The 16,853-nt window shown below is 36.1% G+C and overlaps 1 protein-coding gene across 3 annotated transcripts in view; it reads left to right on the top strand.

Annotated features, from left to right (window-relative positions):
• LOC143461909 (stabilin-2-like) overlaps positions 1 to 16,853 on the top strand; it is a 208,184-nt gene that overhangs the window by 12,587 nt on the left and 178,744 nt on the right. For all 3 annotated transcript variants that reach the window (XM_076959847.1, XM_076959848.1, XM_076959849.1), the window contains exons 2-4: positions 700 to 821; positions 6,715 to 6,889; positions 16,462 to 16,620. In XM_076959847.1, coding sequence (XP_076815962.1) covers positions 700 to 821; positions 6,715 to 6,889; positions 16,462 to 16,620 — 456 coding nt within the window. The remainder of the gene's footprint in view (positions 1 to 699; positions 822 to 6,714; positions 6,890 to 16,461; positions 16,621 to 16,853) is intronic.

Below are 16,853 nucleotides of genomic sequence, written 5' to 3'. Positions count from 1 at the left end.
TAAAACGTGCATGAAAAAAAGGACAATACATATAGGCCTACTTGTTGGTGACCACTAGCATGGCGACTATGTTCAGAAATTATATTCACACTACATTTCACTATTGCTTACTGCAATTTATTCACCAAATATATCTGAAAGGGTACTAAATTTCCACCATCTGTATTAAAAATTGAACAAGGACATATACGTTCATCTCACTCACTTGTCAATCAGCTTTGTTGTTTTAAGCAGCCAATGAAATCAGTTAGTATTTGGGAAAGCAACATCAAGAAACATTTAGGTTCTCCACGGAGTTATTTTATTAACCGTAAATCTTATTATTTTAGAGCAACGTTCTATAAAGTTTTTTCCTCGATTACCAAGAAAGTGATGTTTGATGCAGTGTAGTGTAATTACTGTACAACAGGCATTGATTTATTCAACTTTTTCATGTGTTTTCAATATACCAACTAAATGCACATTTGTAGTTTGTAAGTGGTATTACTATAAGACTTGCCAAATAGCTTCATTGTGTGTTATCAAAAGTGCACTGGTTGTAGGCTATGGAAACTTAAAAATGGTATTCATAGTTTTAAAACTTTAAGGTGTGTTGTTTGTATTAAATATGCCCATGCCTTTTCAACATATGCAAGTAACTACGTTTTGAAAGCTAACTATGACTTAGAGGGAGTATGTTTTTGTGTCTCTTAAAACCAGAATTGCAAATTCAACATGGGATTTCTCAAACAACAACGGCAACAAGTTTTCAAAACAGATGTGATTTGACTATTCACGACACACTGAGAACGGATTGTATCAACTGCAGAGCTAATTTAAGAGTAAGATTTTAAATCTTGTTTTGTGGACGTATTTTTGCTTGGTAAAGCATTTCTAAGTTTTCTTTTGCCAAGTTATTAGGAATCAGCAGAAGTTGCATGTTTTTTATTCTGGCACTATATGGGACATTAAAGAAAATTTCAATTTGAAGTGGGGGTTTATTTGCCAGAGTGCAGTGGCGCAGCCAGTATTTGACCCTTGGGGAGACAGTTACGTCATCGCTAGTTAATTATGGGTAATTCCCATTTTTGCACCGAAGCAGGTGAAACAAAGCATACATTTTATTTTTCAAGGCTATTTACCATTCATACGTGGTATTATTATTATCAATGAACCCTTTTACATGTCGTCTTTAAGCAAGTTTATCTTGCTTTGGTGACGTGTGTATCTCCCATTTCGGAAATTAATAAACGGAAAGCGTATTCACGCGTCTGCCTCACGTCAACTAGACTCATATAAAGGACTTACTGCACCTTAACATATCTACAAACGAATTGAGATATTTTATTTGATAACGTAGTTGCTTTCTCAAGAGATAGAATAAAAATTGAGATTGCATGCATATTCCAAAACACCATCTTGAGGTAACATAGATAAAATTGGTTAATCACATACCGCTTAAATTCATTTATCATTTTATAGCATTCAAATCTGAAGTCCTGAATCATATCCTATCTAACATTAATTAAAAGCGTCTTTTAATCGCATACCGTTTAAAGGAATAAATCAGCTTATGGCATAAAGTTTTTTCTCAGTTACTTCTTTTGTTCGGTTAGTTTCATATTTTTGAGAGCAAAATGTTCCAATGAAAAACATTTGTATGTAGTGTGGTTCATAGCGCAATAAATTTGTTGCTGGTTTTCTTCTTGCGTAATAACAGGTGAAATGATTGAGGTTCTCTCTAAGTCGTCATAAACGCTATTATCATCATCTGTCATATCTCAGTCATTTTTTATTTGTTTTTTTTGCTTTTAATGAAATGATAATGTAGCACCATTGCAAATATTTATGCCTTACATCGTGGTCAACCAAGTTTGATAGACATCTGCAAATGTTACATGGGAATAAGACTTTCATTACTGTTACTGGTAGGCATTGCGTTGTGTTTGTGTTTTTTTCTGAAGTCTTTAGCGAAATGACAATACCACACTTATTGCTTAGTGTTAACATAAGTAGCCGAGACGTCTTTTGTGGACAAAAAGTTATCTGCAATCCAGCCGAGGCCTTTTTGGTATAAAATGAACAAAGCGAAACATTTTAAATTGTCATAGGTAAACCATTTCGTTTTATCCTAATGTTTTTCTAAACAACGTTTTTCGTATAGTGTAGCTGCAATGACTTCCATCAGTATACAAAATGTATCAAATTTAAACATTAACAGACTAGCAATGCTACAGTATTAAATTAACTACGTTGAATATAGTCCATTTCAATTATGTCGACAGTGGAAGATAAAATATTTTCTGCATAAATACTTTTTTGTGTTCACTAGCATTGTTCAAGCATGTGTCCAGCTCAGGTATCTTGTCTGTTGATTTCAGACTTCAATTTACCCATTGTAGAAAGTGACGATGGATCAAGAATAACGTCATCATTTCGGCGGAATCTGGGGTCATCTTTTTGCTAAAAAATGTTGCAATTTTTCGTTTTTTGTTTAAAGCTTTTTCCCAAAATTTAAACACTAGTGTACTCGCCAAATGCGGTTTGAGCAACATGAGTCGTACTGTCCTCCTTTTTGAAAGGAGTGTTTCTACTGCTTTATGGTGTAATCTTATGTTTCATTGTTATGTCCCAACGTTATATCTTTCGTTGACATTGGTAAACTAGTTACAAGTGTTTCGTAAGAAGATAATTGCAGTTAAAATTTTCTAACATTAATCTAATTCTAGTGTGCGACGAACCCATAATCTAATTCTGCGAAACTATGATACTATATTACAGCCTATTCAGTAACACTATACAGAGCGGAAAGAAAAGTACCAAGTTTCATGTATGATGCATGGTATATAATATATATGTTACATGAAGGCTAAATATAAGCTGAATTTCCACTTCCTTGTCCCCCCGGCTGGCTCCGCCACTGCCAGAGGGTGTTGGTTTTTGTTGTAGACTATCCTAAATTTTTATCTGTAAAACTGATTAACTTTCCTTAGAAACTCAAACGACTGATTTTGAAAAGTGTAGCAAAATTGAATACTACATAGCTGGCACAGTAAACTAAATGGTATTTTCTAGTTTTGAGTTAATAAGTTCTTCCTGTAAGTAGTAAACATTGAAGTGCTTTGTGAGTAGTACTGATTTTTGTTTTTGAAAGGCTCAAACTATCAGTCTTATGAAATTTAGAAATTATGTGTGTTTAGTGACAAAGTATGCATGGTAGCTAGGGCTGTTCAGAATTTAAAAAAGTTTGAAAATTTATGCACTTGGTGGTTTTTCCCATGCTTAGGATAAAAGGAACAGGTTCTGTTAAAAAATGTTTCTATCTTGTTGCTTGTCACCCTTAATGTTGATACGAAATTTGTCTAATGGCAAATTCCCCTAACTTAGATCAAATAAACTAAATACTGTTTCACTTTGGTTTAATGCAAATTTTCCACTATAAGAAGTCAAATTGTACACTTTTCTGATAATACTCGAAAGAAGAATTGCTAAACACAATACTTATATTACATCAAGTTGATTATTCATTTTTCTAGATGTGTTTGACAAACCTAACACTTGCTGCAATTTAGATGTTTTTACATCGTTTTATTGATTCTACTTGTCATGACCATTGCTTAAACTTTGCAGAACTTTTTTCTAAAGTCTGTAGGAGTCTAGTGAGCCTTGGCATACCTGCCGCAAAATATTGCTTATGTTGTTCTGCTGCTTGCAAAAGGCCTGCAGGTTGCAGTGGGCTGTCTGTAAGAATAGCAGTAAAATCAGTGATTAATTTTATCCCACGTTCAGCAGCATCATTGACAACTTTTAAATGTGACACAAATTTCTTTGCTTGCTGATAAACAGTAGATAACTCCTTCACTCCAATTTATCAGGCGTTTCATTGAGCATGTTTCATTGGAAACTGGTCGCAGTGCAATCAAAAACAAACCTCGAAATATATTATAAAATAACAAGTTTTGTCCACAGAGTAATTTTGAAATGATCCTGAAATTACAGTGTGCATTAGGCAGGCATAAAATAAGTGACAATGCTGCAACAAAGATTTTGTTATCCTTTATAAAAGCTTGTGGTGATAATTTACATGACTTCCATCTGTTTCGTTTCAGAAGTTATAGAACTTGCATTGCAAATTGCCTAAAGCAGGGTGGTCCACGACTGCGAGTAGGAAGGACTACATTATGGTTGGAGTAGAACATTGCTGGCCGCAAATGGGGGAATAATCCAGTCTTAGCAAAGGATTGAGTTTACTGTTATAATCGACTTGATGCTTTGCTGCATGGTTAATAACACGTTCCTTGATGTTTTCTACTTGTTTGCGACTATGCTTGCAACAAAAAGTTAAAATTGTTGCATGTGTGTATCGCCACACAATATTGTGTTAGCTGTAAAAAGGCTTTGCCACCCAATAATAATCACATATTGACTTGCACCTTAATGATGCTCAACTTATCTCAGGCTGCGGCTAATGCAACCTATTTAAATAAAATGTAGGTGTATTTTAACCGCTGTGGAGTTTTGCACTGAAAAATACAGTATATCAAAACTCCATAAGTATTTGTGGGCGACACAAGATATATCCGCGGCCTGTGTGCCAGGGTTTGGACCACCCTGGCCTAAATTATTGACGACTTTTGCAGAAATAAACTAAATTACATAAATATTCACTGGGATAGAAAACTAACAAAGAATCATGTTGGTGAGCAGCAAGTTATAAATTAAGTACCTACTTTATATCACGTATGTTTCTGTTACAGTTGTATAGGTTACTCTAACTGCCAATAGCTTGATAGGTGACAGATTATAGCCCAATCACGGCATTAAGTACGGTTCCGGTGTGGGGGGTAGCCTATGCGATCCAAAGGATATCGTAACTTCATAGTCGCAAATGATTGGGCGACCAGATTTTTTATGTTTAAAACAACCATAATTTATTCAATTTCAATGCTTCATGTTTCTAATTTCTTCATGTGACGCCTAATCGCATTTATGTTAAACTCCAATTACCTACACTTAATGACTTGAATTGACTACTGTGCAAGAAAAGCAACAGCAGCTGTATGTTGTCAAGCGACTTGGCTAATGTATGACATAACAAGAACCTTGATCTGCGTCACAATGAAAGTCAAAAACTGAGACTATTTGCGATTTTCTTTTGCTGATAGCTACCTAACCATGAAATATTTTTCAAAAATATTTTATTGGAATGTTCAGTTAATAGTTTTCTTTCATATAAGATCAACTTGTTTATGGACCACTCACTTTAAGAATAACTAAAAATCAGACGGACGAATTTTATCCGAACTACATTTTTTTCTATACGCACTAGTGCATACGGTCTCACAGTTTAAAAAGCACTGGTCTTGACTTAACTGAGTTCAGTTCACGCAATAAAAATGGTATGTTGTTTTTAAATACCTTACTAGTGTTTGCTGCTCATTAACCAGCAACTGTGATAACCAGGGACTTTCACTTAATATACTTTAATAAGTTTTCAAACGTTTGACTTTCATTTAGTATAGTGTGATAAGTTTTTAAACGTTTGATGTGTATTCCTATGTTACACTTTTCACACCAGATCATAGTTTTTGCATAACAAGACACCCACTGAGTTTGCTTGTCTTAAGAAATAAGGTAGTGTTCATAATCGTTGTTGCATATGTGTCGTGCAAGTTCATTTGTGCCATGTTGAGTTGATTTGACTGTGTCCAGTATTCTCACAAGGTACGAAACTAAAACTAGCGTAAAGAAATTCTGCCATTGCAATTTTGTGTATCTGCGACACGTTACACGAGTAATTTTACCTCGCATTTAAAACAAAGCTTAAAAGATAGACTAGCAGATAATATGAACTAAAATACTCTAACGACATGCGCCATAGATACCACGCAAACTCTTACTCATTTCACCTGACATGAACGTGACTTCATATCGAACAAAACCAAAGCATAGAATTCAAAGTGCTGCACAATAAAAACTAGGCAACATGAGAAATTCATATGGTACTCACCTGAGGAAAATTTTTACAATGTGATGTACAGAAAGCTTGCAATTTAAAAAATGGTGGGATGGCAATTTCTATTGTTAAATATAAGCAATTGAAAAAATTTCATAACTGAATTTCGATTCAGTCGTCATATTGTTTTTCATCAAAAGCGTTGTGGGGACGAAAGATTAAGCTAGTTGTTATTAGCATGCGCTAATAAAGGGGAAAGACAAAGCCGAGAAGGCTTTTAACATGCTCAAAAATTAAAGTAATAATTGCTGGTAACAACTAGCATGGTCACTTAATCTGCTTTCAAACTTAATGCTCATGCACATTTCTAAACCCTTTTATGTTGGTTAATTAATTATTTTAATCAATTAATTGTTAATTATACCCCTATTGACGGTAAAGTTATCTATTTAAGGCACATGTAGCACAAGTTGACACAATATAATTGCATGATAGGATACCGTAAAATAATGAAAAATTACAAATGGGATGTTAACACTTTTTTTGATACCAACTTTATTCGAATAAAATCAGAACAGAAAGTTTACACAAAGCAAAGCAATCATCTCTTCACAGTTATAAGGTGTCATTACTTGTTTGTGTGGTATGAACAAGCAATCGCTACTGATCTAATTATGTGTTATCATTTTATATCATAAATAAATAAAGTTTAATAATGTTTAACAAAACATTCTATAAAAAAAAGAATTTTGCTTTATTGTAATGTATATTTACAAAAGGTGCAATGCCCACTTGGCTATCGTAAAACTACAAGAGGTCAAGGACGAAAAGGATGCCGATATAACATTAATTATTTGGGTAGGACCCGACCTGCTAAAGGATGTTTACACACTTGTTTGATGACACGCAACGAGCCAAAGTGTTGTGATGGATTCTGGGGGCAAGACTGTCAAGGTTAGTTGATAGGTCGCAAATACCAGTGCTTTTCGAGTACAAGCACTTTTTTACCACAACTTGAATGTTACCTAAGCTGTGTACGTTGCTGTTCTCACTTATTAGCATTTTTAATATTGTTTGATAGAAAGGCATGTGTCAATAGTTATCGTAAACATTGTGCATCGGATGTGTCTAGTTTTAACCTTTGTTGATAGCTAAAGGAATCAAAAGGAAAGAGGCTTTTGATGGCCTTTGTTTAGCATTAGTACTGAGACCATTGTGCGAAATTTGGTGTTAACGAAAACAAGTGACAACTTTTGCATATGTATTCACCACCTGTTATTCATTTTTTTGTTGTCTGTTTCAGATTTTCAAGTTAATTAATTTGTGCTGGTACTTGTAATATCGTTTAATACAATTAAGCTGTCATAATACATCTCATTGTCCACCTGATGAAGCAAGCTGATGTTTGTGAAGGCTTGTTTAGACATGTTGTATCTGACATGGAATTACCCATTGAGTAAATAAATCTAAGTAAAATTAACCCCTGGAATTGTACTAGCATGCTATGTTATTTTATAATTAAGATAACAACCACTAACTAGGTAACAATACCACAAAATGTGACTTTTCACATCTATTTTTACTGTTTCACTTTCCTTTTTATGAGGCATTAATTTAGCATACTTGCAAATCTGTATGTCACACAGTGTATAAGATTTCTACCCAAGTATGAGATTTTTATGTGCCCATGTTACTGTGGTGCATGCCTTCCATTACCATTTTTAAAAGCATTCTGTTTTTCATTTTGTCTTAGAAGTATATTTTAAAGCGAAATGATGATGCAACTCCTAGCTTAGCGAAGAAAAATTGCTGACACACTTCATGTGATAAAAAATTGAACCGCATTCCCGCATAGGTATTTTTTATAATGATGCAGTTATTTAAAACAAGGTAAAAATATTAACAAACTGTCACACTTCAAAGTGTCAATGTTAAAACATAACAACCAATTTTTTTTTTTTCACAAAGCACTTTACTTTTAAAATTTTAGTTGTGATGACTTTCATCATTATTCACAACATAACCTAAACGTAAATATAGGATACAAATGCAACGATTTTAATAACGCTAGGTAAATGTCTGCTAAAAAGCATCTTAATTACACTGATGGTTCCATTTTCAACAACACTTAAAACAAACTGGACAGATGGCTACTGAACATAAATCTTAGGGTAACAAGTTTCAGTATAACTGTTTGTAGAGTAAAGAATTAGAGTAAAGAGTATAGTAGAGTAGAGTAAAGAAGCCCTTGCTCTTGAAAACTTTGTGTTCCCCTGGCTTAGACAAATATTTGTTTGTTGGTTTTTGTTTTAGTCTGCAAATTCAAATGTGAATTCAATTTTATGCGTGTTATGCAGTGGTAGATCTAGAAATTTCTTGATGGGAATGTTCCTGAGCCAATAGAAGGTAGAGATTTCCTGAACTAGGAACGTGTTATGACGTGATACGACCTTTCGCTTCGTGATTAGTGATGTTACATGAAGTGTGTTTATAGAGTTAATATAGATGCGCTTAATAATATGATATTTTCATATTTATTGGCAGGTGTTATATCGACTAAAAGCTTAATTGCGAATTTGTCACATTTTGTGATGTTTTAGCTACTACCATAGCTAATACAAACCCCAGTCATCAAGCATATTGTTTTTACTTTAAGAAGTCATATTGATCACTAGGCCGATTATTTTTTGACCTAAACAACGAAATTTTTTGACCTAAAAACTGAAAATTTTGTCAAAGTTTGACGTATTAAGAACTCGAGTAGTTAAATTACGCATTATAGTACAAAAAGTTAAAATTTATTGTGGTAAAGAAGGGCAAAAATGTGAAAACAGACCTACCCTATTCTGAAAAGGGGAATGAGCTAATTACAAATCACTGCCAAAAAAACTGCAACTAAGACACAACAAAAGCTGTTCAATACATTTGTCTAAACTAAAGACAGATGAAGTTTCTAAAGCAAAACCGAAGCAAGAGCTGATTCACAATGCGTAGACAATGGGCCATTTACAACAGTATAAAGTAGGCTACAAGGTGTACAATGTAAAATGAAAAGTTCACCTACAGTGCAACCTCTATGACACCACGACAAGGCAGTTTGTAAACAATTTTGACGTGGTAAAAAATTTTGCCTTTGTAAACAATTTTGACCATTTTTGACCTAACGCTGTAAATTTGACAAATTTTTGACTTTTTTAACATGTCAAAAAGTAATCGCCCTACTGATCACCTTGTCCATCATAATAGCATGCCAAACTTAATATACAACTTTGGCAATAACTGCTTAACCACTACATATTATTAAAAATCCTTTCACCAGTATATTTCTTGACAACTATTATTGGTTTTAAGGCCAACTTATTTTGGATTTGCTTCTCACTTTAACATTGAACTACTTCAAAGCTAGAGAGAAATAAAAAAATTCTCTAATATTTAAATCATTGTTTTCCAAAACACTTCTTTGTTAAATGTCTGAAATTTAATGTTGAATCGTCTAGTACAGGGGTGGGCAAACTTGTTCAATGAAAGAGTCACTTGCTGAAAACTATAAACACCAGCGAGCCGCAAAATCAGTAATGATTGTCAATTTGGTTATTATATTATTAGTAGTCATTTTGGGATATTACTTTTCAGCTAGAATACCCATAAAAACATGTTGGAGAGGTGCACTTTGACCACCTTTGCCATAGAGTATAGAATCTATACCTGAAAACAATGTCGGATTCTATGTCTAGTGTTACGTCATAAATGCTGGCCTAAATAAAGGAAAAAATGGACAGAAACGTTCATAAACGGTACTCTTGGTAGGCTTTACATTTTTTTGGAATTTTACGATTCGACTAGAAGAGCCACAAAAAACATGCCGGAGAGTCGCAGTTTGCCCACCCCTGGTCTAGTACATGTACTATATACATGTGTATATTGTATATGTCACGTATTAGTATATATTTTTGCCATATCTTAGTATACCTGAAGAAGCAAGCTTATGGTTTTGAAAGTCATGTAGAAGAATCAAGGAAGAAAGTTAAGCTTCAGACTGCCAGCCTATATCCTTTATATCTTCTTTTTTATTATATACTGGGTTAATACGGTTTGGCCACCATCAACTTGGTGTTTTGTGTTATACTAATATGGATGTGGTGGATTTTGTGCATTTTTATGTAGTGTTGTAACATTAAGCTACTAGCTACATCATATGCATTATACCACTGCTTGTAGACCACATCATGCCCGAGTAATGATTATATGTGACCCACAAATGGATTTTATATATATGCAAATGTATCTGACTTGTGGCACCATTACATTGTAAAACGTATATTATTTTGTAACAGTCAGAGCATTGAAACGCCAATCTTACACAAATTACTAAACCAAATTGCAAGTTAATTGTCCCTTTACAAATCAGACCTAATTTAAATAAACAACTTTTGGGTGAAGTTAGCTGAGCTGTCTTTTTGGACTTATTTGTTAAATAAACAATGCTGTAACGAAGTGCCGAATGCAACAAAAAGCCTTAGCTCAAGAATAATCCGAAACATCCCAGTCAAAAGCTGTTGGACATTTATCTTTAATAGCTTCAGTTTAGCTTTGACTATTAATAATTTGCGTTAAACATTGTCAAGAGATATGGTTATTTTAAATACAGTCAAGTGGGGGGAAGTCCAAAGACAAGAAAGAACATTGTTAACACTACCAAAGAACACCATTAACTGTACATTCTGGTGAGATTTTTTCAAAATTATTCGTGGTTAGGTGGTTATTGACAAAAGCAATAACAAACCGTCTAAGATTTTTGCCTTCATTGTGACATAGATCATGGCTTTTTATATCGTGGATAAATGAAGTTGCCTGAAAATGAATCAACTAGGATTCTTGGTTGTAGTTAATTATTATTGATTGTTCATTTATCTTACTTTGTTGATATGTGCCTTTGTTAACTACTGATAGATTAGTTGAGCATCACAGTACAATAACATTCTTGAATATTGTTATACTATTGATGCATAACAATGAAACATTTATTGGTTTTTGGAATACGTCACAGAGATACATTCGGTATGACTGCAAGTGCTAGACTGAACATTGAGAGAGGTTCATTGCGCACTGTGGTAACTTTTGACGTAATTTGGAAGTAATAGAAAACCAAAATATAGCACAGCGTTTGTTGGTAAACATACGATATAGAACACTAATAACATTATAATATCATCAGAACTGCACAAGAATTTCATAGGAATAAGGGCTAATTATGAAAATTATCACAGTATCTTGCCCCTCAGGCATTTCAAAAAAAATATGTTCGCGGTAGAGCCCCATGTGACAGTAATAAAAGCGTCACATAAAAATAGTATGTATCAGTGTGTAGACTCCTAATTTTTAATAGGAAAGTGAAGGTAGTAGGTTATATATTAACGTTACAAGTAACACATCCCAAAACGATACATATATCGTCACAAACGCATTTAGGAATAACAAAAGGTATCGAATGTTTTTGAATGGAATGGTGTGTTGCTCGTTTCCCAACTGGTAGTCACCGATAGTGATTGTGGCTCAGTTAGGTTAAGGTGATGATTGCTTGACCAGCTACATCTTCAAAAGAGTTGTAGGTGGCTTCATTGTCAGCCGACGATCGTCTGTGAAGGCTTTGCTATCCACTCATTCGCTCGGTTTGCTCTAGAGGAAGAAGTATAGTGTCTCATAAATCTGGCTGTAGATTTTACTGATGAAGTCCGTCAACAGAAGTATGGCCAATTTTTTCGTTATTATGGTCAGCTGGATTGATTGAGAGTTTATTGCAACGTTGCACTTTGATTATGAGCTGCATCACACTGCGACAGTTTGTCCATACAGTCTGATGAAAAGCTTGAAGAATTCATCCATGTGTAACTTGTGATGGAAGGTGAAAGAAGTTCAACTAGGTGGTGGTATTATTAGGTAGTCATGCATTATTTAAAAACTGGAGAATAATGTCCTTGCCTGACGGCTCAACCTAGAGGAAAATAGATTCTCCAATGACCGGGAAAACGAATGTTTTAAGGAGAATTCGGCAAAATCCGTCTTAAAAGTAGTACACAGCTTGTTGAAAATCAGGTTGACGTGTTGACAGCGTATGTGACACTTCATGTTTTTCCGCTCCCACATTAAACTCCGTAATGGTTTATAAAATTATGGCAAACTTAAAATGTGGTTCCAGCTAGTCTACAGAGACCAATTTCAGTAATCCATTAGTGCATTCATATACAAATCTTGGGTCGACAACGTCTTCGTCATCTCTTTCAGAACCTGAACTACTCTGAGTCTAGCCATTGCTGTCACTGAAATACACAGTGTTGACACTTGAGTAGTTACTAATATTACTGCATCTTACAAACATTTTCAAAAACTAAGTACAAGACTTTCCTCACTGAAAATCTTTCTGGTCGTTTTGACATTACTAGCTAATGCACTGCTTAACTTGAGATCACCAGCGTGCCAACTCGACAGTGGGTATACTGATGGATAGAACTCGTCATAGAGATAGACTCAATATGACTGCAAATGCTAGACTAAACGTTGAGAGAGATGCATTGGCGCCGTGGTAACAATTGACGTAATTCAAAAGTAATAGAAAATGGGTCGCATATACTAAAGATTGCCAAAATATAGCACAACGTTATAGAACACTAATAATATTATAATATCAACAGTTCAGCCCAAAAATTTCGTAGGAATAAGGGCTGCACGCACGAGATTCATCAATGTTTACGCCAAATTTTTGTCTTCACATCAATTTATAATAAATAAATAAAAAATTGAGGATTTGGTGCACACCATTACGCCAAAAGTTGCGTATTAACATGCACAATTTCTTCTTGAAAACTGACGTACTTTCCAGTCTAGCGCATAGGCTACCTAAAAAAACGATACACTAGGCCTACTGGTTGCCATGGTTGGGCCTATAGGCTGTCATCTATGAAGCTATTGGCAGTTACAGCAATCTATACAATCTTAATAGATGAATACACGGTATGCAATAGGTATTTTTAGATTTATGAATTTGCAAATTTTGTCTGTGATTACTTATGACAATCTCAAACTGTGCGTTGTTTTAATTTTCCAAGGGCATCACACAATAATTCTGTTTCGTAGCTAACCTTACATCAGCTCATAACACTATATAATTTTGTTGAACAATAATTTACTATTTCCTGGCACATGAATTTGCATTCTCCCAAGATTCTATAAACTTTGCGAAAGCAAACAAGCCCAAACGTCACATTAAATGACATTCTTTTTTATTCATATTTCATTTTTTGTTGTATCATATTTCTTTTTTGTTTTTACCTTTTTTGGACAGTCATATTTCTTTTTTTGTTGTATCAATAAATACAACTTTGATAATAAGCGTTTTTATTAGATTCTTGCATTTTTTCATATAATATAAACTTGTTGTTGCACTTGCCTCTCACTTTCAGAAATTTAAGGACTACATTTTTAAAAGCAACCTTTCTGCAGCTCACCCTTTCACTAATAAATCGTATAAAGTTACTCCAGAAGAATCACGGTCTCAATACACTGAACATTGAAAAATAACGATTTTTGACCCATTTTAGTTGGTTTTTAAAAACTTCAAAATAACATAAAAATGAAATAAGGCTTAAAATGGATTTAATAATATAATGGCCAGTTGAAAGGTGATTATAAAAACTGGGAGATAATTGATTCCATCTGATGCAACAGAGGTTTTCTAAAGCAATACTGTAATTAGGAAAGAAATATCGATTTCAATATGGTGGTCTTAAACTTCTTTCCAGTCGTTGCACCATGCAGTGTTGATGTTAAAGCCGGTGTTTACAAGTGCAGTAGCGTGTCTGCTAAAAGGGCGGTGAAAAACCAGTCGTTGACGGCCACTGTGAAGTTGGCTGCTTAGGGTTCTGTACAAGGGATGATTGGTATTGTCCATGGCTTGGCATGCAATCTTGTGGGTTGCTTGTATGTCGGCGTAGCCATTCTGGTGTGATGTTGTTTGTGGTAAGTCGCTGATGTAGATGTTGAAAAGCATTGGCGACAAGGTAGAGCCCTGGGGTACGCCGTTTTTCAGCCGCCGCAGGCGGCTGCTTTGTCCATCACTGGTCTTGAGAGTGAAACTGCGGTTGGACAAGATGTTAGTAATGAAACGCACTAGGTGTCGGTCAGGGATCATCCGAAGAAGTTTGAGTGTTAGGCCTTGCGGCCACACGGTGTCATAGGCAGCCGTGAGGTCCACCAGGACCACACTCGCTTTCTGTTTTCGCTCGAAGCAGTCCTCGATGTTGTTGATGAGCTTCAGCACCTGCTGTACAGTTGATCGTCCCCGTCGGAATCCAGCCTGTTGTTGTGGGAGCTGTGGGTCAACGACAGGGTCAAGTCGGGCAAGCAGGAGTCTCTCCATGACTTTGTAGGGGACATAAAGTAGAGAGATAGGATGGTAACTCTTGGGATTGTCTTCGGGTTTGTTAGGTTTTAGCAAGGCGATAACATTGGCCCTGCGCCAGATCTTCGGGATCGTCATGCGGCGGAGGCAAGATGAAAATAGATTGTTGAGCCATGTTTGACATTTGGGGCCACACTGTTTGAGGAACTCTGGGGAGATGTTTTCCGGTCCTTGGGCTTTCCCACTCTTCAGCTGCATAATAGGACTGGAGTGTTCCTGGATGGTGAATGGCGTGGAAAGATGTCCGTCTGGTCCAGGTGCCTTCCATTGTGCACTGCATTCCTGCTTTACCTTGCATGCAAGGTTCTTGTCTGATTTACTAAGACGGCCATTGGCTAGGAGCTGTCCGGCTATGGAATTTGCTGTAATCGGCCATGGTTTTGACTGGGAATTTCGTCCAGTGAGGTGGTTAAAGATCTTTCACGCTTTTCTGCTGGAATGCGTGAAATCAATGTCCTTTACGGTATCCTCCCAGCGCTTCCTACATTTTTTGTCGATGCAGTTTAGCAGGTCTGTGTCCTTGGAGGCAGCATCACTAGGTTGCTCAGCACTCACGAATGTGTCATAGTGGTTATTACATTCAACATCCCATGTAGGGATGTAGTGTTGCCGACGCCCACATGGTATGGACTTCTTTGCAACGTCTGTGAGTAATTGGCAGAATGCAGAGTAGGTTACCTTCAAGTTGGTTGAGTTGGAGTCTGGTGGCTTTTCAGATCCAGACTCGACCAATCGAGTGTATTGTTGCCAGCTGGCTTTCCGGAAGTTCCATCTTTTGACTGGTTTTGTTTTCAAAGGTTCTATTGGGTTCATTGATTTTATTAGTGATGGTCTGTGTTGAGATGTTGGGAATTTATCCAGAATAAAACGTCTCGGGCTAGGACCAGTGTTGAGGTTTGTGAAAGCCAGGTCAGGGTTGTAGGTGGTGTTCCATCTGCCTGAGCAGAAACTGCCTGGTTGTTTGGGGTCAAACAAAAGGTGGACATCGGAGGCCGAAGCCCATTCTTCAAGTGCTGCGCCATCGTGGTTTGTAGCGCTGTAGCCCCAGATAGTGCTGTGGCAGTTGAAATCGCCAGCATAAACACATGGGCTGCTAAAGGTGGGGATGGAATTTTTAAGTAGCCTGGCAGGGGGCGGTTTGTATACATTGATGACATTAACGCCTTCCACCTCTACAGCCGTCCATTCTGTTTCGGAGTTAGCAGCACATGTTGCCATGTGCTTCCATTTGGCTGTTTGCTTCACAAATGTTGCTGTGCCATGGATTGCGCTCTCGGTATGGGCAGCCAAGGTGTATCCGGCAATCTTGAGGCGGGATGTATCAATTACATGGGTTTCTTGTAGAAGGATGGCAGTGACTTTGTGGGTACTCGCAAGGTGTTCCAAGATGTTGATTTTGGCTTTTGTGAGACCTTCAACATTCAGCTGTAACAGCGTGACACCTTCCCGTTCGGCAGTTCGAGCTGCCTGCCCTAAGGAGGGCACATGCTTCGGGTCAGTATTAGGCTGCTGGGGCTGAGTTCGCATTTTGTTAGGTAGCTTCTTGTTTGCTTTTCTCAGGTTGTTGATATTAGCCTGACAGGCGTCAGTTTCCAGGATTCACCACGAGGAGGTCATCAACTTGAATCCCAATACTTAGCATAATTGAATGGAATACCACCTACCTGCCTATGCTAGCATTGAGCTTATTTATAAGATTGTTTTAATGTTAAATTGATTAGCGGCATCAATTAAAACAACAAAATCGCTCAAAATACTTTTTTAATGATATTTTGAACGGATATTTGCTTGGATCTAAAACCAGACAAGAAGATCAAACTTTAACAATCGACGTGTTAAAATAATGAAATCTGCAGCATTTAAATTGTGAGTTTGGCAAATACCTTGTGTGTGCATTGTTCATGAACTTGTGGTATTAATTTTCAGTTGTCATTTTTAAGTATCACCTGTGTGTAGGAAGCATGGCACTGCTTTAGCTTACGTAGAACTTTAATAATGATTAATTCCAAATGACTTATTGATTAAAACCCATAATTAGTGAAGATGATAATTTTATGTTTGTTTTATGAAGCTTGTCCTGTAGGATTCTGGGGGGAAATTTGTAGCCAGCGTGGGTGGTGTAATGATGGTATAACAGGAAATGGTACATGTAACTGCAGAGGGAATGTTGCAGGTTCATCTTGTGAAGTTTGCTCCGAAAATCACCAATTTGGGCCGAACTGTGACCAAAGTGAGTTTTGACAGTGCATGCTGGTTTATTATGATTAGTGTTGTAACCTTTTGTAAGTACTTTGAATCTACTATTCCAAACTGCTAAAAATGCAAGTGCATTAATAAAATAAGTTTGTTTTAACGTAGTGTGTAAAGCGTAATATAAGGTATTTAATATGTATGCCAATGTAGAACAGTTTTTAAAGAAGTATTGATAAACAGTAATACTTGAAACACTTTTAAAGTATTATT

The sequence above is a fragment of the Clavelina lepadiformis genome, chromosome 6, assembly GCF_947623445.1.
Source record: "Clavelina lepadiformis chromosome 6, kaClaLepa1.1, whole genome shotgun sequence".
Classification (NCBI taxonomy): domain Eukaryota; kingdom Metazoa; phylum Chordata; class Ascidiacea; order Aplousobranchia; family Clavelinidae; genus Clavelina; species Clavelina lepadiformis.
Note: the sequence above shows the minus strand (reverse complement) of the source record. Positions and strands in the feature narration are given on the sequence as shown.